The sequence below is a fragment of the Elaeis guineensis genome, chromosome 2 (assembly GCF_000442705.2).
Source record: "Elaeis guineensis isolate ETL-2024a chromosome 2, EG11, whole genome shotgun sequence".
NCBI lineage: Eukaryota > Viridiplantae > Streptophyta > Magnoliopsida > Arecales > Arecaceae > Elaeis > Elaeis guineensis.
Window position 1 is genome coordinate 6,418,400 of NC_025994.2, and position 24,365 is coordinate 6,442,764.

The window sequence follows — 24,365 nt, forward strand, 5'->3', positions numbered from 1 at the left end:
ATACAACCAAATAGTCGAATAGGCAAACTAGAGGGTACTCAAGAGTTAGAAAAAAGTTTTGTGAAAATATATAAGGAAGTTTTAAAATTCAAAATTTTTAAGGACATGCGATTAATGAGATACATGGCTATAAGAATTGCTTCACCCTAAAGATAGTTAGGAACATTAGTTGCAAAAAAAAGAGCTCTAGTAATTTTCAAAAAGTGTCTATTTTTTCTTTATGCAATCCCATTTTGTTGTGGGGTATTAGTATAAGAACTTTGGTGAACAATATCCTTTTTCCAGAAAAATTATTCTAAAATTGAATTAAAATTTTTTTTGCCATTGTTACTTCAAAAAATCTAAATTTTTTTATTAATTTGGGTATGAACCATAGAGTAAAAATTTTTAAAATTTTTAGTAACTTCAATTTTTTTCTTTAATAGGTACACTCAACTAATTCTAGTATGATCATCAATAAAAGATATAAATCATCTTTTTCTGAAACTATAGGAATCCTTAAGGGTCTCCACACATAACTATGAACTAATGAAAAAGATTGTGTTGGCCTATATGGTTGTGAGGGAAAAACAGCCATATGTAATTTTGCCAAAGTGCAAATTTCACATTTAAATGAAGATAGATCTTGATTCAAAAATAAATTTAGATATAAATATTTTAAATAGTAAAAACTCAGATGTTCTAATCTAGAGTGCCACAATATTATTTCATGATCAATAGAAAAAGAAAAAAATTCTAAACAGGTATCCTGAACAAGTTTACTAGATCGTGATCCATTTTTAAGGAAATAAAGTTTTCTTTCTCTAGCAATATCAATCATTCTTCTCGTTGCCAGATCCTAAAATTCACAATGAGAATAGTAAAAATTAGCACGACAATTCAAATCATAGATAAGTTTACTGATGGACAATAAATTACAGGATAATTTAGAAACATGAAGGACATTATGGAGAGTCAGTGTGGGTGAGACCATGACAAGTCCTTTTCGACAATTGTCGAAAAAGATCCATCAACAACCTTGATTTTTTGATTGCCTACATAGGGACTATAAGATGAAAATAATTGAGAGCAACTAGTCATATGATCTGTTGCCCCAGAGTCAATAATTCAAGGATTCTAAAAATCAAAGGAGGTATTGAATGACACAATTACGTTACCTTGGTAGGCTAGAGAACAAGGAGTGATAGAAAATTGTGAAGATTTAAACAACCGATACAGTTGCTCCAGTTGTTCTTTCGTGAAGTTAGCCGAGTCAGATTCGATCGATTTCTCTTAAGTATTATCAGTGGTGGTTTGAAGAGCTCTTCTATTGGGCTTCTTCTTCTGATTAGGAGGCTTGCCATGAAGGTGCTAGCAAGTCTCCTAAGTATGCCCTAGATTCTTGCAATGGTCACACCATAGCCACTTTTTCTTTTCTCCTTCTGCCTCTGATTTTCAGATTGCAAGGGCTAAACTTTCAGCTCGTGAAGTAATACGAGATGAGGATGAATGAAGCATAACCTTCCTCCAGCTCTCTTCTAGTCGGATCTCAAAGACATAGCCACTTTTTCTTTTCTCCTTCTGCTTCTGATTTTCGGATTGCAAGGGCTAAACTTTCAGCTCCTGAAGTAATACGAGATGAGCATGAATGAAGCATAACCTTCCTCCAGCTCTCTTCTAGTCGGATCTCAGAGAACACTTCCCTAATAGAGGGTGGTAGCTTCCGACTCAAGATTGTCCCCTTTATCTCATCAAATTCTTGATTCACATCAGTCAAGAACATATATATCCTATTAGCATCTTCATCCTTTTTGTGCCTTACACATTCCTCTGGATCCTTTTAACTCAACTATGTGATATAGGTCCAACTCCTACCACAGTATTACTATCTCATTATAACGGGTGGTAACATCTCGATCTCTCTGTGTCAATCACCATAGCTTAGACTTTAACTCGAAGATTTGAAAATAATTTTTTTGATCAAAATATGTCTCCTTAATAGCATATCAGATTTCTTTCGATGTTGAGAGAGATACTATCAGAAATTAGCCTTTATGTGAGGGACAAAATCTCTTGGTGAAAGTCAAAACTCCCTTGGTAAAGAGATTCACTGAGGAATTTTCAAGAAAAATCTGTTCCTTGGAATACATGATGTTAGTAAAAGTCTTCCTCAAAAATCCCTTGGTAATTACCAAGGGATCGAAAAATTTCGACAAGGGAATTTTTTTGGTGAAACTAAAGTCCATTTACCAAAAACCGACCATTTTCCAAGGAATTCACTAATCAAAATGCACTCGAAAATCCCTCGAAATTGCCAAGAGATTCTTTGAGAGAATATGCCTTGCTAAAAATTGACCAGTTGGATGATTTGCGAGAAAATTATCTCTTGTAGATTTCTTAGTAATAACTCTCAACAGTTCCTTAGTGATGGTTTGAGATTCGTCAAAAAGTCTCTTGGTAATCTCTTGGTAAAGCTTTCATTTAGCATTCTATTTTTATTACAAATCTCTTAGTAAAACTTCCACTTGGAAGAGTATTTTACAAATACATTAGTAGGCTTGTACATATCCTAATTCTCAACATATCAATCACAACCCAATATTTTATAATGCAAAATAATATATTAATATATTTGAGCAAACACATTTTCATAAAACTTCCATAAAACATAAATTTAGCGTCCATCAAGGTTTCAATCTATAAATAAACACAACGCATCAAAACATTAAATAATTTAACTTCAATTAGTATCCAACATTAAACATAAGACTGCATCTAATAAGTTCATAACCAAGCATCAATCACATGGAGGATCAGTTGGAGGGATATCTGACTGGGTTTCTTCTTGTGGAGGAGATAACAACTATTCAAATGATATAAAACCAAGATTAGAAATAAGAGATCGCAGCATCTCTCTATATTGAGAATTCATCAAAGCCACTACAATATGCTCCTGTGTTATCTCCATAGCTCCTGGAGCAGCAGAGTAGGCAGTAGATGCACTCCCTGAAGGACCACCTGCTTGAGAAGTAGAGCATGATGTAGGAGTACTTGTAAGCATGCTGGATGAATGTACATTCGGCCCAAATTCATATGCCTTGTTCTTAAAAACACCTCCCATGGCTTCCACCCATATATTAGCATCAAATGAAGGCTGTGAATCAGTCTCTGACCCATACTTCTCTGTAAAAGCAGCCTTATATGCCTCCTGCAACCATATATTAAAAAGATTCAGACCTTTAAAAAAAATGAATAAGCAAATATCTCTATTTTATGAATGATATACATAAAAATAAGACAAACAGAATAATAGTAATTTATCTGTTAATATAACATCCTAAATTTATAAATCTAAATATCTAAAATCTATTAGATATTTCTTAAAAAATTTGACAGAGTTTATCTTAAAATTATGACTTTCCAAAATAGTAAATACATAACATGTTAATAATACGAACTAACCATTCAATTTAATGCCCAACCATTCAATACTTATTGATATAATTATGTATATAAATATGTCAATATATATTAATATATAGATATACTTAGATAAAAAATTGAGAACATACATTAACTTTCTTGGATTTTGTATCCACAAACTCCCCGGTCCTTTTCATTTTATGGGTGCGATCAAAAAGCATGACAATAGTAGGTTCTGCACCATTCTCTTGCATCTGCAATAAGTTATTATATCATAAATATATAATTAAATATAAATATCAATAATAATAAAAAATAATTAATAAATTACTATCCTCTTGTGCGTCATAAAAGGAACAGAACCCCTTGAATGCTTGGTAATCGACCCTTCCTTTTGCTTCATTTGATTTTTTCTATCAGCTTCAGTCTTCTACTGCCACTTATCCTTAAGCCAATGCCTTTGACATAACTCATCCCATATCTCTTGCTTCATCCAATTTGTATGAACTTTGCCAATTGTGTCTGCAAGTGTGGCTTGCAAATTTGTCTCTTTTAACTTATCAATATATTTTTTCATGCCTCACTCATCATACTAGTAAGTAGATATCTATTGGTACTCACTCAGTATTTTCTGACATTATAATCTTCTACTGGAGATCATCTATATCTTGCCTGCAATACACATCGAAGACTTATGCTCTACCATTCCTCAAAAAGACCAAGCTTCTTTAAAGCACTACTTAATCAAACACTTATCTGACGTGATACCTCAGGCTCGACGAATCTTTCCATAAGCTATCAACCAAATTAATCAGACAAAATAACAACAAAAACAGATATTAAATAAGAATGGATAATTATAAAACTTATTCATTTCTACTATGATGGAAACTTTATCTACTTCAATGGTTGGCTTAGGGGCCGACTAATTCGGACCTCTTGTACATATAGAATCAATCGAACCCATACCGTCAGACACATGAGATGAAGGATTGACAGAAGGCTCCACCACGGGCAATAAGCCATGCCCTTCAGCAAGCAAAGGTGTGTCAAATAGCCTACAGAAAGATCGTTGTGGGTGTCTCCCACTATCCCCATCATGTTCATTTTGAAGCTATTGTCGGGATGCATCTCTTCCTCTACCACCTCTTCGACTAAGTCTATATGCACCACCATGTGTCATTATCTTTATTCATATACAAAGATTAGATGCATATATTATATATCATGAATCTAACTTAAGATCACATATATTATTTATAATAATATAATACAAACCCACAACATAGGCGCAGATGAAATAGTCAAAATAAATATTTGATAAATTATGATCAAAATTATCCACAATATATATAATTGCAAATAGTCCAATTTGATAACACATTCATTGCAACTAAATTTAAATATAAAAAGCAACATTGTACAAATCAATCATTATCGCTATCGAGCAATTCAAACTTATTTTTCTCCTCTCAGAGTCATCATCGTCTTTAAATTCTTCTTCTTTCTCATCCTCTACATCTTCTTTATCCTCTTTCTCTTCTATCATTGCTTCTTCTAGTCTTTGTCACAACTTATGTATCTCATCATTATCAAGCATTTCATACTAAGAGAAATTAACTAACAAATTGGGTGCATCAAGTTCTTCATTAGCTAGAGCTACAGATGGATTTGTGATATCATCTTGATACACATCAATATCCGGAGATACATTATCATCATCTGTATCTACTGAAGGGATATTAAAAGAATTTCTAGCTTTAGTTTTATATACAGTCCACCAATCACATGTCTCTCTATTATTGCATGGATAAGTGGTGTAATATACTTGTTGTACTTGTTGTGCCAATACAAAAGGCTCATTAGTATTCAATCATGATCTATGACATACATCCATGAGACCATGATCATGATGCACTCATATGCCTCTCTCAGTATCACACCAATCACATCTAAATAACACAACCTTGTTTTCAGCACCATAATAAGTTAACTCCAATATCCTAGTTAACATGCCATAATAATCACGTTCAAAGTCATTGTAACAGCTTCTTTTTACATACATGCCACTGCTCTTTATTTATTTATTGATGCCATATTCAAATGTGTAGAATTTAAAACCATTGACAAAATATCCTTTGAAAGCTGTAACTCCTGGATTTGGACCTTGTGCTATATCTATAATACGTCGATCAATTCTATGCCTCTCACTCTTTACCTATTTTCAAGAAATAATTATTAGGTTCATCTAACTTAATGATCAATAATAAAAAAAATATATTACATAGAGTACATTGTCGACTAACCAAATTTTTCAACCATCTTGCAAACTCTTGCTCACGTAGTCTCTCAACTTCTGCATCGGTAATATAAGGTGAACATACCCTGACATGCAACTCATATCGACTATACTAATGTTAGTCATATATAATTAATCCAAATAATTTAATATTTGATATATATTATAAATAAAAAAAATAGAATACTTACTCTATAAATGGTTCAAGTTCTTCACAGTTAAGCAACACATAAATATGTGCAGCATCATACTGCTCATCAGTCATAACCTATAAGACAGTTGTTTCCATCAGTCGTTCAGGATGTGAAAAGATAGAAAGACATCCTGCCCCACATCTCCCCCATCATCATTTTGTGGGACACGAGTCAATCTTGTTTATACCTCAGGCTCAAAATAATATGAGTAAAAAGAGCTAATTTCCTCAATGATATAAGCCTTACATATTGAATCCCCGATAGAAGATTTATTTCGCGCCATGTTCTTTAAGTACAACATGTACCTGAAGAACAAATATTTTAGTAATATAAAATATGAATCTAACAAACTATATATTGGGAATAAAGAATGGTACCTCTCAAATAAATACATTCATCTAAATTAATTTGGTCCTCCAACTTTTACTTCATAAGCCAAATGAACAGGTAAATGTTCCATAGAATTGAAGAAAGCAGGAGAAAAGATTTTCTTCAACTTACACAAGATTTCAACAATATTTTTTTTTAAGATCTTTATATGCCTAACCTGAATGACAGTGGAGCATATATCTTGAAAAAAATGGCATAGCTCGGTTATTGCATCCTACACTAAAGGTGGCACCATATCTCGAAAAGCAATAGGGAGCAATCTCTGCATAAGTATGTGACAATCATGACTCTTTAAGCCATAGAACTTACAATCATCAATATTCACACATCGAGATATGTTTGAGGTATAGCCATCGGGAAGCTTCAATTTCTTCAACTAATTACAAATATCCCTTTTCTATTCAATGGTTAATGCATAAGAGGCTTTTGGTTTACAAAGTCTGTCATTATATGACTTCAAGTGCAAATGAGGTCTATTGCAATATCTTTCCAAATCTTCCCTCATCTTTGCGTTATCTTTGATTTTGTCCTTAATGTCCATTATCATGTTAAAGACATTCTTAAACATATTTTTCTCTATGTGCATAACATCAAGGTTATGTCTAATTAGATTTGTGTGCCAATAAGGCAACTCCCAAAATATACTTCTTTCATCTAATTATGTTCAAGACCAAATCCAGATAGCTTTTCTGTGACATGTTGTATGCCAAATATGATATCTGGAAGCATGCATACTCTATTCAATATTTTTTCATTAAATAATCGAGGAGGGGACACATCTCTCTCAACTTGACCATAAGAAAAAGCATCCCATTGTCTCCTGTATTGATGATCAAGGGGTAAAATTTGACGGTGGCAGTCAAAAAATGATGCTTTGCCACCACTTCTCAGGATGAATGCCTTAGTACGCTCCATACAATAAGGACATGATAATCTCTCATGTGTGCTCCATCCGAACAACATGTCATATGCAGGAAAGTCACTAATTATCCATAAAAGTGCTACTTTCATCTAAAAATTCTGCCTTCTACTCACATCGTAAGTATTCACTTTCACTCCCCATAACTACTTCGACTCCTTAATTAGAGGACTTGGGAATAGATCAATATTCCTATCTGGACTCTTTGGACCTGGTATCACCATATTTAAAAAAATATACTGCCACTTAAGGCACATCCAAGGAGGTAAATTGTATACCGTAATCAGAACAAGCCAACATGAATAAGATGTTGATAAATATCCAAAAGGATTGAACCCATCAGTACATAATCCCAAATGTACATTTCTTGGATCAGATGCAAAGTCAAAATGGATTCTATCAAAATACTTCCATACCTCACAATCACACGAGTGTGCCATAAAACCATCTACACATCTATTTGAAGCATGCCAAGTCATATGTTGTCCTATTTTTAATGACAAAAGTAACCTTTGAAGCCTATCGGTTAGTGGAAGATATCGTAATACTTTAAAAGGAATATTCTTTGTCCTTTTACCACAATCATTTCTCTTAGGTTTCCACCGAGCATGACCACAAACACCACATTTTGTCTTCACCTCCTCTTCCAAATAATACAACATACACATATTGGGACACATATCAATCTTTAGATAGCCAAGACCAAGCTTCTCTATTATTTTCTTCATTTCATAGAAATTGTTTACTAGCTTCTCATCTTCTGGTAACATACCCTTGACAATCGACAAGAGACAATCATAACAAGTTTCACTCATATTAAATTCAGACTTACAATTTAAGAGTTGCAACATTGCAAATAGTTTGGTATACTTCCGACAACCCTCCCTCAATGGCTCATCCACTGCTCTCAACAAAGAATAAAATTTCTCAGCATGTGGATTCGGGGATTCATGCACATCATAACCCTCCTTATTGATGATCTCCATATTTGGTTGTATTTTTTAAATTCTGGACCAAACCCTTCTACTACCAACCTTTTGTATGGATTAATATCACCTACTAAAGATTCTCTAATCTCACTAAAAGCCTCACCATGTGAAGTCCACACGGTGTAGTGCTCATTAAAACCTTTATAATAAAGATGCAAAACCACTTCATCTCTAATACAAAACTTTAGATTACGACACTTTGAACATAGACACCTAATTTTATTTCCATCCACATTATTAGGTTACTAAAATTAAGTAGTGCTAACTCCACCCAACAAAATAGAAATGCCTCAATTAACTCTATAGGCCAATGCTAATATAAATGCAGGACATCTCTACATGAGCCATATTAAAATTGAGAAGATAAATCAGACCAAGCTTAAGTGAGGACATATCTTATCATTATAAATATAACTATGTAACTTAATTATAAATGAACCATAAAATTAAAGAGGATATAAAAATTTTGTTTTTGTCAATTCTTGTATCTTTTTCTCTTTTCCTAATTAGATCATAAGATTTCTTTAGCAAAGGGTTAAATACCTCATTTGCTCTATATCTTATATAAATCTATGTTATGATAGTGGATTAAATACTTCAATTTTTTCTATAGAGGCAGAATATAATTTTTTCTATAGTGGATTAAAAATTACACTATAGAGATAGAATATAATTTTTTTCTTATTTTTTTTCTGAATACGATATCATTTTAAAATTTAAAGCACATATTCACTATTCATTATCTAAATAATTATCATTAGAGAATTACCATAAAAGATCACCTCGATCTGATAGTCTTAAGTATGTCGATTATTAAAATTTGATTTCGACAATCATGAACGGCCGCATGATGATTCGATAGATAGAGACCACCGATAGATCCAAAAATTTATAACGATAATCTCAATGATATTTATATTATACTATCAAAATTTTACTTCAATCAGACATCATTATCATAATTAATTTAGTATGAGATTATTTGGATCGTTAAGTAAAAAATTAATGATCAAAAGGCCAAATGACGTCTGATTATAAAGTAATTTCTTAGATAAATGATAATTACTATTACTTCGATCATTTGTATAGTGGTGATCATAAAATTCAAATCATATATATGAACGATCTAAAACTATATATCTCTTGATTCTCATTCTTAAAGTCTTTAAGTAATTATAGTTGTACTTTTGTAAGATCTATTTAATATGAATGGTTCATATACGTACGGTTTGAATTTTATGATCACCATCGTACAAATGATCAAAATAATAACAAAAATCATTTATCTAAAATATCACCTTAATCGAACATCGTTTGACCTTTTGATTACTCATTTTTTATTTAACGACTAAAATCATCCTATGCTAAATTGATCATGATAATGATGTTCGCTTGAAGTAAAATTTTGATAGTATGCTACAAATATCATCGAGATTATCATTATAAATTTTTAGATCAATTGGTGGTCTCTATCTTTCAGATCATCATGTAGTCATTCATGGCTGTTGAAATCGAATTTTATTAATTGACATAGCTAGAACTACCAGATCGAGATGATCTTTTATGATGATACTTTAACAATAATTATTTAGATAATGAATAGTGAAAATGGACTTTAAATTTCAAAATTAAACTATAGAGGCAGAATATAATTTTTTTTATTTTTTTTTAAATATGATATATCTTTAAAATTTAAAGTCCATCTTCATCATTCATCATCTAAATAATTATCATTAAAGTATCATCACAAAAGACCACCTCAATCCGACAGCCCTAGGTATGTCAGTCATTAAAATTTGATTTCGATGGCCACGAACGGCCACATGATGATCCTCATTTGCTTTGTGTCTTATATGAATGCATGTTATGATAGTGGTTAAATGCCTCAATTTTCATATCATCACTATTATGTCATCACTAATACTCTCAATTTTTATAGTGTCTGCAAGTGATATTTGCTTGATACTAAATTTCAATATCACTAAGAGATTTCTAAGAAAAAATCCCTCTCTAATATAATTTTTTTAATTTAAAAAAAATCTTGGCAGCACCAAGGGATTCATCTCTTGGTAAATCTCTAAGGGATCTAACTTTCCTTACAAATCTCTCGGTGAAAATTATTGAAGTAATCACTTACTGATCCGTTGCAAATTACTGAGAGATTTTCAAAGGATTAACCGAGGGCAATAAATCCCTCGCAAATTGCTTAAAGATTCCTCAGTAAAACTAGATTTTGAAAATAACTTAACATCCTTTGAAAATCTCTTTCTAATCCCTCCATGATTTTCTAAGGGATAGATCCCTTGGTGATATTTCTCGCTGAAAGGCTGATTTCCGATAGTGAAATAAATAGATTTTTGCAATGGTCGGCTCCATGGAATTGAAGAGCCATTCCATAACCACTGTGTTCTCCATTGTCCAAGTCTAAAAGTTAAGATCAGTTTCAACATGCTCTTTGATACTATCCGTCAAGTATCCAAACTTGGCCCGACCTTTCACGGCCAACTTGACCGATTGCAACCATTCCAAGTAATTTATACCATTCAGTTTTGTGTGAATGGTAAGTGGAAGAGCAAATCCAGCAGAATAATCTACCTCGAGAGATGTGCCAATGATAATATTACTCCTCTCTGTTGTGGCTCTGGATGTGGAATCTCCTTTGTCTCCGATTGATCCCGGCATCGCTATCTTCACCATCTTAGATCAAAAAATATTGCTGAACCAAGATCGGATTGCAACAAAAAAATAGATCGAAGATGATCAATAGCAGAACAGGAATCAATAGAGGCTGAACAGCATCTAGCCGGCGGCAAGGGAGCCTCTTTCAAGACTTGTCGGTGGCTATAGTGGAGCACGGCTCTAATACGATGTTGAGAAAAAGAAAAAATGGAGGGAATAATTTCAATTTCAAAAGTTGTATTTCTTCCAATGTATGGGTCAAAATTTAAATACAATGAGCTATAAAAAAGAAAAGATAAGTATGACTATATAAAAGTGGTAAGTGTATCTATATAAAAAAGTAAATAACTATACAATAAAAGAAGAGAAATTATAGAAAAAATATTCAAAGATAGTACTGTTGGTTATGATAAATTTTCTTGATAGATTTTCTTATTTGCTGAGATCATAATTGATCTTTGACTGTCGAGATCTTAGCTTGATTCTATCTTGATTCTATCCTTCTTTTGCTTGATTCTATGAGATAATCACTCATCTTCCAACAAATAGCACAGCATTTTATAGCATTACTTAGTTCCCGTGATCTATCAAGCAGACATACTTAAACTATCATAAAAATCAATATTTATCAACCTAAGTGATTGCAAATCTTGATATTTGTTGTCTCTGTCTTGTGGATGGTTACACGAAATTACTATCTGAGTTTGTGAAATTTGCTATTATTTCAGGGTAATCTAAAGGAGAAGGACTTTGATATTAGAAAGGAAGCCGGGGAGAAATCCTTTAGAGCCATCGTGAAAGAGTTCACTGCACCAGTGACAAATAACTTTCTGGAAATTCATTTCTTTTGGTCTGGAAAGGGTACCGGCTATATGCCCCCTCCAGCCTATTATGGCCCATCCATATCAGCTATCAGTGTATATCCTTTCGGTAATTACAAAAACTCAAATTTAATAATTAACTATTACTTAAAATGTGCATATCAGCTTCTTATTTTTGAATTTACCATCCAGACTTTATCCCTACTGTCAGCAATAAACCGCCATCGACTGATTCAACAAATAAGAGGACAGGTCTGGTCGTTGGCATTGCAGCTGGTGCTGTGGCATTAGTCCTATTTACTCTTCTTGTCATGTTTATACGTAGACAGAGGAGAAGATTAGGCAAGGATGATGATGAAGGTGCAACTTCTTTCGATAGTTTGCAGAGATGTATTGACTAGTACTAGAAGTGAACTGATGATGGTAATAACTTGTGTTTATCTTTATAATGCAGATCTGTTCGAAATTAGTACCAGACCAAATACTTTCACCTATATGGAACTGAAATCTGCTACAGATAATTTCTGTCCTAGTAATAAGCTAGGAGAGGGTGGATTTGGTCGCGTGTTTAAGGTGAGTTACAGTCCATGACATCTTTCCTTTTTCATTTTTTTCTATTTTCTTCTTTTAGAGAATATTGATGATAGTGTCAAAACTCATATCAAAGAAATAATGCAAGAATTATCTAAGAGACACTTTCTGATGTTTGACATTGGAGCCTCCTCCAAACAAAAGAAGGGTGCAACCTATAATGAACCAGGACCTCATCCAAGTGGTCATTCAAAAATGTTAGTAACAAGTTATTATTTGGGATTCTCAGTCCTACTTATGTACCCAAGATCTCATTAAGATACAACTATTGTGGAACTAAATACAAGCCAACATGGAACTTTACATTAACTCTCTATTTAAGCCTTGATGTTTAAGACTTGATATCTTTACCATGGGACGACCAAGGTGTTAGCAATCTAGTCCTAAGACAACAATGGGATAGTTAAATAAATGATTAGCATGGAGGGGCCTTGAATTTGTGACCTCGAGCAAACCTCAACTTTGATACCATCTTGTGTAACTAATTGATCCTAAAAGCATACTCTGATGGTGGGATGGGCTGATGTGTATGCAATACCTTGGCCTAAACCAATATTGAACTGGGTTTGGTCCATTTGACCAACCCAACCACCAAGGAAAAGGGGCAATTTGCATAGGTTTTAAATTATGAACAATAAAAGAAAATTTTTAGCCAGCATGTGCTTTGCACGTGCTAGGAAGAGGGATGAGCCTGATTAGGACTCATTTTTCTCCTCAACTAGAAGTTGAGTTTGAGGATTTTGATGCCTAGAGACCTCTCAAACATTGATTCTAATCCTATTTAAATTCATTCCGATTTTCCCTTCCATGCCAATTTCAATCCCCACTGCTAAACATTGCTAGAAGAAATTCCTTTTCATCTTCTTCTTCTTCCAAGAGTTTCCAATGAGTTCATTAGAATCGCATCCAATCATTGCAAGAAATAAGGTAAAAATCCTTCTCACCCTCTTCTCCTCTTCCTTGGTCACCAAAGCTTGGTTTTCGGCAGGCCATTGCTAAAATTTTTGAATGGTAACAAGGACCCTGTTCCAACTTTGATTTCTTTCTCTTTTACCTCTTTCTTTTTTCTGGTGCTGTCCATCATTGCTTATCGTTGATGGGGAACACCCAGCTATTGCATCGTGGCCTCAGCCATCGCCGACCATAGCAATGTCGACCATGAAGTTCTCTGTTTTGGGAAGAAGGGTGACCAAAGGTCCCCTATTTTGCCCAAGACCAAGGCAAGAAAAAGAAAAAAGAAAAATAGGAAAGAAGAAAAAAAAAAGAAAAAAGAATGGAAAGAGAGTTTTTTCTCTCTTCTCTTTCTCTCTTTTTCCTAGATTCTCTCTCTAGTTTCTCTCTTTATAAGTTTTTCTCTTTAACTTTCTCTCTATAATTGTTTCCTTCTCTCTCTAGAATATTTTTGTCTCTTTACTATTATTTGATCCAGCAATTGCTTTCTTTTAATGGTTTGACCGACTCATGGTCACTAGACAGTGTATCAACCTCCACCTTAATCATTGCTAAACATTGTTATATTTGATCATCCTAAATTTCTATTGAACCACCTATATTCTAGCCAGACCTTTGATCAGATATAGTTACTTTGTTTGGATTGACTTGTGCTATCAAGCACTACCGTCTAGTCCATGCTGTTCCACTCTCTTAGTTTTTTTCTCTTCTTCTCTATCATTCTCTCTACTTGATCTATGAATCTATTGAAAGGTCCCGAGTCTTGTTGCTTTGAATTTGAGTTGACATTACTAAAAGGACTTTAAACAATCCTGTTAGTCAGATAGCATATCTGCACTATCTAGGTCTTTATCAAATATTATAAGATATAGTCTTCATTGATCTCTGTCGAATAATTATTTTAATTAAATAAAGTTACTTGATTGAACAGACCTCTGATCGTCGGATGGTGTACTAGCCTCCACCTTGGCACTTGTCAGATACTACTAGTTTGATCAACCTCAATCTCCATTGAATTACCTATATCTTAGTCTAATCATGATAAGATAAATCATCTTGATTGGAACGAATGGAATGTCGAGCACTACCATTTTTCAGTCTTGTGAAAATATCGGAACTAAGGACTTTTATTATTAAATATTCATAGTTAAATTTTGATAAAAGACTATATTTTGAATAATAAATTCTGAAGGATTCTTTCAAGATTGATTGAATTTGTCTGTTTATTGTTTCTGCACAATTAATAATCTTTGAGATCATATTTCATTAAAATAATTTTATTTTGAAAGAAAATAATTCATCTTTGATTTATGTGTGATTTATAAAACTATATTTGGACAGAGAGTGATTTTCAAATTTGAGATTTTTGAAATATTATAGTTTATTAATTTATTATGAAATATGTATATATTGATTAGAATTATGATATTTATATTATCTTACAAAAATATTTAGCACATATTGAATTTGAGCTCTTAACATAACTATGTTCTTTAAATCCTATTAATGGGGGTTATACATTGGTTTTCTTGACCTTACCAACAGAGATTATGCATTGATCTTTTGGACCCTGCCAATGAAGATTAAATATTAGTTTTCTTAACCCTATCAATTGGAGTTATGCATTGGTACTATGATTATTATTGAGGTCATTGCTTCTGCTCTGGCCACGACGTAAAGTACAAGTATGGTCATAGCTAAAGGGTATATGAGTTAAATGGATTTGTTTCGAATTGGATCATTGAATATATATGCAAAATATGTTTAAAAGAATTTGATTGCATGAATTACATTCTTATATTCATTCATAGTGTTTGTTTTTGAATATTATATCTTATGATAATATTTGAAATATCTAGTTGGAATATTCATTACTTATTAGGCTATCAAACTCATTACTGCTCCTTTTCTTTCAGATTCATCTACTTAATTTTGAGCATGTGTATTATTTGGGAGATTTGATAACATCAAAATGGTTGGATTGAGATCTATTATTATTATTTTTAAATTTTTATTTGAGATTTAATTAATGTAAGACTTTTAAATTTGATTATTAGTTGGATTGGTTAATTGATTGAATTTCAACTTTGAGTTATTTAAATTAATTTAGTTGTGATACATTGATATTGTGCTAGAATATCTTACATACTTATGGGGAGAGTTTTTCATGAGTATGCGATAGTTGTCGCAATACTTAGCTTACAATTTTAGATCGGGGGTATGACAATGTATTTAGGGCCACCTAAATTTATGTTCCTACCCAATGTTAAACTATCCCATTCTCCAACATATGGGCCTGTTTTGCAGCGTCTCCTAGTCACGCATGGGCCATGGGCTTAATCAACTCTAATACCATTTCAAGGATTGAAGATTTGGCTAGCTAGGAATTGTCAATTGAGGTCTTTGGCACTATTTAAATACCCCTACAAATCCTCCCAGTATACAACCAATGTAGGACTATACACTTTATAAACCAGTTTGGGTCCATAAGTACTCCATGTCAATGTATTTGTAATGCATGTCAAATACCATACATCTGTTTTGCCCAGCAGAAATATGCATAGCGATACAATCATGGCCGACAACTTTTCAAACTCAGAGAGATGATATCTAGTTATATACAAAATCAACCATCAATGTATCCACAATTTGGAATATGATGATCAAAGATCCATAAACTAGAAATTAGTCCTTGAAAAAGGTCTGGTGTCGAGCGTTGCAATCTCAACCGGTTGGCGTGCCAAATTGCCATAGGAGAGATACCAGATTCAATCGGGGATGATGGCAGATAACCACCGAATTGCTCAATATTTATATACTGAGCCTCACGTAAGTATGCATATAAATGAGCATCAAAACTTTATACGTATACCTTGGTGAGATCCATGTCTCCTGATCAATAGATTATCATGGGAAGCACTTAGCATCAATGAGATTTTTTATTTTAGTCACTTCATATATCCTTCTATATTAAGGTAAATATCATTCCTTATTGGAATGAACTTATTAGGTTTTTTATATCTTTTAGTTTCCAAAAAGCTTCTCGAAATTGTATTGCTGCTCCTTTGCAGGAATACATGGGTATGTTTGAAACCTTTATTTCTAACACAGTGACCTCATTGACCAGTACATTAATACTAAATTGACAGAACATTACCATGACAATTGAGCAGGGATAGGTTCGTTGAAGCACATTATAATTGCAACATTATACCTTATATTTTTTGTCAAAAAATTATCATGGCCTTAAACTGGGCGGTGTGGATGAAAAAGATTCATGTAGCCGACCCCCACTAGTGTGGGGTCAAGCCTTAGTTGAGTTGAGTTGAGTAATTTTTCCACAAAAATTATTTACTATTTTGCAGGGTAAACTTTCTGATGGAAGAACTGTGGCTGTGAAGCAATTATCAGTAGCATCTCGCCAAGGAAAGCTCCAATTCATGACAGAAATTGCAACTGTATCTGCAGTGCAGCACCGAAACCTTGTGAAGTTGTGTGGTTGCTGTATCGAGGGAGGCAACCGGCTCCTGGTCTATGAATACTTAGAAAACAAGAGCCTGGATCAGGCACTCTTTGGTACAATTTAGTAGACACACTCAAAATTAATCATCTATTTTTCTGATATAGAGTTCTTAAACTTCAAGCAATAAGGTGCATAATCCTTATTAACAAGGCTTTTTAGACCCGCTAAGTCATGCATGTGATCATTGTTACATTTCAGGTAAGAGCAACTTGCACCTTGATTGGCCCACTCGCTTTGAAATATGTTTGGGTACAGCAAGAGGTCTAGCATATCTTCATGAGGAGTCAAGAGTGCGAATTGTACATAGAGATATCAAAGCCAGCAATATTCTGCTTGATGCCGATCTCAACCCAAAAATATCAGATTTTGGTCTCGCCAAGCTTTATGATGATAAGAAGACTCATATCACCACGAGAGTTGCTGGTACAATGTAAGGATGCCTATATCATTACTCCTTAAATTGCTGGATTTCATCTGCATTCACTTGCTATCTACTGATCGCTACCTACTTAAATTGTGTGCACCGACTGAACATTGTGTTTCTATAGCATTTTTAATATGATGTATTACTAAAGCCACGATTATTACTCTTTTTAAGTGGTTATCTTGCACCGGAGTATGCAATGAGAGGGCATCTCACAGAAAAAGCCGATGTCTTTGGATTTGGAGTCGTAGCTTTGGAGGTCGTGTCTGGAAGGCCGAATTCAGATCGGAGACTTGAAGAAGAGAGAGTTTTTCTCCTCGAATGGGTGGGTTGACGATTTAAAGTTCCTTGCAAATCATATCAAATGGAGTCATTTTAAATTAAATATATCAACTCGAATGGGTAGGTTCTACCCTGCAGTTCCCATAGCACTCCATCAATGATTATATACAGCCAGTTTGCAATCTAAATTAAATATATTTAATTCTCAATTTGCATTAACGAGTATAGCTATGTAAAAGAAAATAGTTCTCAGTTTGGTTATCAGGGATGACTTGGTACTGCTCCATGTAATTCTCAATTTTCACTTGGTATTGTTTAACCCTGATCATAGTTATAAATCATTTTCCCATCTGTACATTTCAAAGATCAAATGACACCAATGCATGAGTCCATATCCTCATATGATTCTTATCAATCTTTTCCATAGGCTTGGAATTTACGGGAGAACGGGCGCGAGCTGGAGATGGTGGACCCAAGTTTGTCATCATTCAACCAAGAAGAAGCCATCCGCATCATCAATGTAGCTTTTCTGTGTACTCAAGCATCGCCGATGCTGCGCCCACCAATGTCAAGGGTGGTGGCCATGCTGGCAGGTGATACTGAGGTGGGTGAAGTCACCACAAAGCCTGGTTATTTGACAGACTGGCGGTTCAACCAAGAACAGCACATGGCTTCATGCTCCGACCCAATGTCGGCTGAGGTCTTAAGTGGAGGAAGGTAGTAGCCGTTGGCCCATTGATCTGGAAGTAAATTCCACTAGGCCACTTTTCATACTGCAGTTATACACTATAATCATATTTGGTAGATATAGAAATCTAAAATACCACTGAAGCCCTGTAGAAGAGGTTTTCTGCTATTTATTCCCTTATTGCTTTCCTTTTTTCTTTTCTTCCTCTTCTTCTTCTTCCTCTTCTTCTTTTTTTGGGTAAGATGTGTATTATGTGAATTATTGTCATCCTGGTATATGGTGATCTTGTTTTGTCGATAGATACATTGGGCTGTTTTTTGTCTTACGTGGGTGGATCCTGTTTAGTGGATTTCATATGTGAAAGACCTTCAGATGAATTTGTTAACAAAAATTAAGGTGAAATTTTATGCCTCTCAACTGCCTAGCTTGTTCACCAAGTGATGCTACAGGGACAAATGCTCGTAAGAAAACTTTTTGCTGCATTGCGTACGTGGCACGTAGCAAGAGGTGGGAGTACAGGGGAACCATATGATTCTTTTTTTTTTTTTTTTTTTTTTTTGAGAAAAGGGATGACTAAGCCCACGCAGATGCTTTCATTTGTTGCATGAAATCTAGAAGAACCTGAGGGAAGAAAAACTAAAGTAAAATAAAATTACTAGAAGGATGCAATATAATTTAGGAGACTCATTGGTGAGGTATCCTTGTGAGAGGAGTCACTTTTTTTTGTTTCGGCTTTTATTTTCATGTGAATAAATTTAGTATTTCCTATTTTTTTCTTCTTCCACTTCTTCCACTATTATTTTCTTTTTGCTACATATATATATATACATATATACATATATATATATATATACACATATATACATACACATATATATACACACATATATATATATATGTACATATATATATATATACATATATATATATATATATACATATATATATATATATATATATATATATATATATATATATATATATATATATATATATATATTGTATTTGGTGTTTATTCTAAATTTTGGGTCGGCACAATTGATCTCCAGATAACATGCCATTCTATGGATGGTGAATTTCTTTTTCAAACAAAGTCATATGAAGCATATGATTTCTGGTGGCCTATGAATCTTCCAGAGGGATTTAGCAAAAACACCTTCAATAACTCTTTTATTGATGAATTTGTAGAGCAAAGCTAAAGTGAAATGGCCCTTGGCATCATTCTTTCAAATGATTTGATCACTTTAAGTGGAGAGAAAATTTGATAAGTCTTTATGGATCTGTCAGTTCATCTTGAGCACTTAGTGAAGCTGAGGGGGGCAAGTACTTCATCTCTTGGTATGAAAGCTGTAGAATTCAATAACTCGTCCTGGTTTCTTATGATTCAAGCTGAATAGAGTGGGGAAGAGTGTCCTAAAGGGTATCTCACAAAGCCAATTATCCTTCCAACACAATGTTTCATGTCCGTTCCCAATTTCATAATGAACCTGTTCCAAAAGGGTTTGAGGGAATTGATCACAATATCACACCAGTTTTGAACGTCCTCTTAGGCTTCCAGCATGGAGATAGCATGTTTTTCTTGTAATAATGCCAATGTGCTTCTTTTCTCCATCAACCTTTCTCGTTCTTGAGGTATGTCCATCCCCATTTGGCTAGAAAGGGTTAGTTCATAAGAGATAAATCTTGAGGTATGTCCATCCCCATTTGGCTAGAAAGGGTTAGTCCATCCCCATTTGGCTAGAAAGGGTTAGTTCATAGAAAGGGTTAGTTCTTGAGGTATGTCCATCCCCATTAGGCTTCCAGCATGGAGATGGCATGTTTTTCTTGTAATAATGCCAATGTGCTTCTTTTCTCCATCAACCTTGCTCGTTCTTGAGGTATGTCCATCCCCATTTGGCTAGAAAGGGTTAGTTCATAAGAGATAAATCTTTGACTCCATGTCACGCCCCCGATCCGAGATTGTGAATCGAGGGTCATGGCAACCGCCACATACTCATAGAAAACTCTTCCTATAAGCATGCAAGGCATCTTATCATGCTATCTTAAAACAACAGCGGAATAATTAGACAATAATTTAAATCCAAAACTTAACGACCTAAATTTTTTTTTTCTTTAATATCTCAATAAATTCAACAATGATTTATAGTCCTTACATCAAATGCAATAAGATTTTCAACCGAAAATAAAAGTCTAGAGATTCTGCTTCTGATCACTCTTCCATTTATATCTTGTATCATCTTAATTCCTCAATATCTGTAAAAACAGTAAAATAAGAGGTAATGAGCTAGACAGCCCAGTAAGCAACGATCACTTCTCAACAGATTTCATCAGGCATATAAGTAAATAATCATTTATAGAAAATAAGCATATAGAGTTCATCAATTCGAAATCAATTTCAATTATGCAATATAATTCATGTCAAATTCATTTCTTTTTCGAAATTTCAAGTTTCTTTCGGGATTTCAATTTCTTTTGTTCTTCAATTTCTTTTCGTCAACCATGAGCTATGACCACATTATCCCTGTGGCAGGGTCATAATACCGCGTATCTGCTTGCGGTGGGCTGCGAATCATCTGGCAGCCAAGTCCTTTGGAACCGCTGGTCTAACTGGCGGTTTTGTCGCTGGTCTATCTGGCGACATGTCGCTGGTCTTACTGGCGACACAAATCCTCAGGATAGTCAATTGCCAACGTATATGCCCCCGTTGGCGGGGTCCTCAACACAGTCAGGTTGTCAATTCTTATTGTTTCTTATATCATAATTCTTCATAAATCATGTTTCATATTCTAATTTCGATAATAAAACATATAATCATGTAGTATCGAAATCAATCAATATAATGCATCATGAAATCAATATATTCAATCATGCTTCATCATAACATTTCAAATAAGATATTTTCATAACAAAAATACCATTCATCCAATTCATGCATCGTTTCACAAATCATGTCAGAAGAATACACTATAATTTGCCGATGAATCTAGAAAAGGTGAAACATTACTTACCTCGAACGCATTTCCAATAAATCCATAAAATTCTATAAATTTTCTTCCAAAAATTCTGTTCGTAGATCATATCGCGATATCCCATGATCAAACATCCACAATCCTATACAGAATCAATTTGAATAATTAGAAAGAATACGAATTCTATATTTCAACGGTTTAGATTGGGTCCGATCATCTAATTTCATCTAATCAAAATCTAATTAGGACCTAAACGATCCAAAGTTTGACTATCAGATCAAATCGGATTCGAAGTGATAGGACCAAGGTTTCTTCATCGATTTCATAAAATCAAGTGGAGAGAGAAAATCAGAGGAGAGAGAATTCATGAGGTACAATTCGAATTGATCAGGTGACACAATCCAATATTACGATGGGTCCAATATCTCGATTGGTGAAATCAATGTGATCAAATCAAGTCATGGCTAGATCGCAAATCATGGAATGATCAAATCTAAAGATTCATGGTCTGATTAGAGTGGGTGCCAGTACGTTGTCTGACAATCATGGATCAAGGTTCTTCATTAGAATCAGATCAGACTTATTAAAAGAAATTTCTTCATTCACTAACCTTTTTTTAGAGAGAGAATCAATCAAGAGAGAGAATATTTTAGAGAGAGAAAATTCTAGAGAGAGAAAATTCTAGAGAGAGAAAATTCTAGAGAGAGAAAATCCATCTTGAATTCTTCAGACAATATGATTCAACAAATTCTGATTGATCATATCAAATCATGTTAAAATTATCATGTGGATAATTAAATAAGATCATGAGAAATAAAATCTAAAAATACTTGATCTGATCAAAGTGGATGTCGGTGTACCGTCCGACGATCACGGATCAAAAATCCATCACGAGGATCATTTAAATTCATCATCATTCTTCTCAAAATTCTAGAAATCTTAGGAGAGATAATCTAGAGAGAGAATTCTAGAGAGAGAAAGTAGAGAGAGAAAATCCAATTTTAGAGAGAGAAAAATACTAATTCAAGCTGAAGAGAGAGAGGGAAGAGAGAGAAACTCTCTTTCTCATATTTTATTATTTATCTCATTATTTATTAATTAATTTTATTTTTCTCTTTCTTCTTTTCTTTCTTTCTCTCTTTTTTTTTTTTTCTTTTTCTTCATGGAAGAGAGAGAAGAGAAAATCCTATTTATTATTATTATATTATTATTATTTTATTTTTTTTCTTTCTTTTTTTTTTTCTTTTTCTTTTTCCTTTTTCTTTTCTTTTTCTTCTTTTTCTTTTCTTTTTCTTTTCTTTTCCTTCTTCTTCTTCTTTTTTTCTTCCCGGGCTTTCATTGGGCCGAAACAGGGGACCTAGAGGTCCCCGTGCCTTGATCGGCCGATCACGTCCATCTCATGGCCGGAGGTGGCCGGCGGCAACGGCCGACTCTCCCGGGTTCGGAGAGACCAGGGCCGGCGGTCGGCGTGACCGTCGGCGCCGGAAAATTAGAGGAAAGAGGCGGCGAACAGGGGGTTTCTTTCTCCAACTAAATCCGGTGACACCCGTCGCCGGCCATCGTGCACACAGGCACGGGAAAGAAGGGAGAGAAGAGAGGGAGAGGAGGGAGACCTTACCACAACCTCCGGTGACCCCCACCGGCGAGAAATCGCGGCGAACACGGGTCGAGGAGTCACGGCTTCAAACGGGAAAATCGGAGAAAAATCTCCGGCAATCGACGGCGACGGAAGGGTCTACCCATAGAGGAGAGGGGAAGGGTTCTTATAGAGCTCGTCCTAGGGTCTTTCAATGGCCCTAGGACTCCGATTCTTGATCGGAGAAGAGGAAGACTCCGATCGGGAGTCTTCCTGCTCTGTTTTCTTTTTTTTTTTTTTTTGTTTAATGGGCTTTAGTGGGCTTGGTTTGGGCTATAACACTCCATAACCACTTTCTTCTTTTCAAAGAGAAACAGTCCTCCAATTAGCCTTAGAGGGAAAGCAATCTTCAACTGAGGTGGTGAAAAGGTGGGATCTAGCAGTAGTGGTAATTTTGTGGACAATCTACTTGGAGAGAAACAAGATATTGGAAAAGCTTGTTCTAGCTATCAGATTATAGCTAATGTAAATTGGAACTTCTTATTGAGTTGTTGGAGCACTAAGGATATAATAGTGTAATGTGGTATTGGCTATAGTATTGTAATGTGGACTGACTTCAATCTTTCACTGTAAAAACAAAAAAGTTAATATAAAATATATTATCTTGTAAAAACGTATTCAAATGGATTTTCTACCCCACACTTCCACGTCTCTCTGTGTGTGTTCTCTGTGTGTCTGTGCGCGCGCGTAATTACTCCGGCCATTTCTTTGTTGATCGATATTCGAATTCTTATCAGAGGAAAAACAAAAATTTCTTGTAACTACATTATTAGAGTAGTGGTTATTTATAATACTGGTAGTAATTAGGAATGCTAACATCCTAACCTATGCACCAAAAAGTCAGTACCTTCAAATTTCCCTCAATAAGAATACCCCATATTGGTAGGTTTGTTCTTGTGCTTTTCATATATCAAGGTTGATTTGATCAGTCTATTTTTTTGGCATAGATTTTCTCTTCATATTTTAATATTAGACTTTTCTTGTGTTTTTCATATGTCACTGTTGATTCGAACAGTCTCATGCTCATGGAGCTTGACTAATTCAAATTGATATTTACTTCATTAAATTTCTTAAATCATACATTGATATTGAGAGAAATACTCAATAAAATAGCAAAGTTGAAAATAATTTATGAAAGTTTCTTTCTCATGGTGATAAAAAGATTATCAAGATTAGGCTCGTAAGTCTTTGCCTTCGTGAGCTTTGACTATAGAAGATTGAACATGTAGCAATAAAAAAAAAGGTCTGCCATTTAGTTTAATTGGCTTAGGATAGTATTATTCTTATCCTATTCAATTTCTAAACTAGCTAAGCTTAATGCAATGCAATAATCTGATTAGTAACCCGATAGAACTTGAGTAGACTCCATATAATCTAACCTAGAAATTATTTTCACCAAGTCAAGTTGGATCAAAACATGTCAAGATTAGGAATGGCAATGGTTTAGATATGTGTCAGGTCATCCAATACCCATACCGCCTTATACCCATCTTGGGTCGGGTCAGATGGGTCAGATAAAATAAAGGGTGCAGGTTAGATCGAGTTGGTCAGATATACCCATCTTACCTGGGGTCCAGTTGGGTCAGGTCTCCCACCATGTGTTTGGTA

The 24,365-nt window shown here is 34.3% G+C and overlaps 1 protein-coding gene across 5 annotated transcripts in view; it reads left to right on the forward strand.

Moving 5' to 3' along the window:
* Positions 1-18,559, forward strand: part of LOC105037428 (probable LRR receptor-like serine/threonine-protein kinase At1g56140) — a 64,551-nt gene extending 45,992 nt beyond the window's left edge. Inside the window, exons 20-26 of one of the 5 annotated variants that reach the window (XM_073251514.1) lie at positions 11,601-11,802; positions 11,886-12,053; positions 12,148-12,266; positions 16,601-16,811; positions 16,957-17,188; positions 17,389-17,507; positions 17,892-18,030. In XM_073251514.1, coding sequence (XP_073107615.1) covers positions 11,601-11,802; positions 11,886-12,053; positions 12,148-12,266; positions 16,601-16,811; positions 16,957-17,188; positions 17,389-17,479 — 1,023 coding nt within the window. In that variant the 3' untranslated portion in view covers positions 17,480-17,507; positions 17,892-18,030. Of the gene's footprint in view, positions 1-11,600; positions 11,803-11,885; positions 12,054-12,147; positions 12,267-16,600; positions 16,812-16,956; positions 17,189-17,356; positions 17,508-17,891 lie in introns of all 5 variants that reach the window. The other 4 variants (XM_073251513.1, XM_073251512.1, XM_073251516.1 and 1 more) reach the window with 4 other exon arrangements.
* The last annotated feature ends 5,806 nt before the right edge of the window (positions 18,560-24,365 follow it).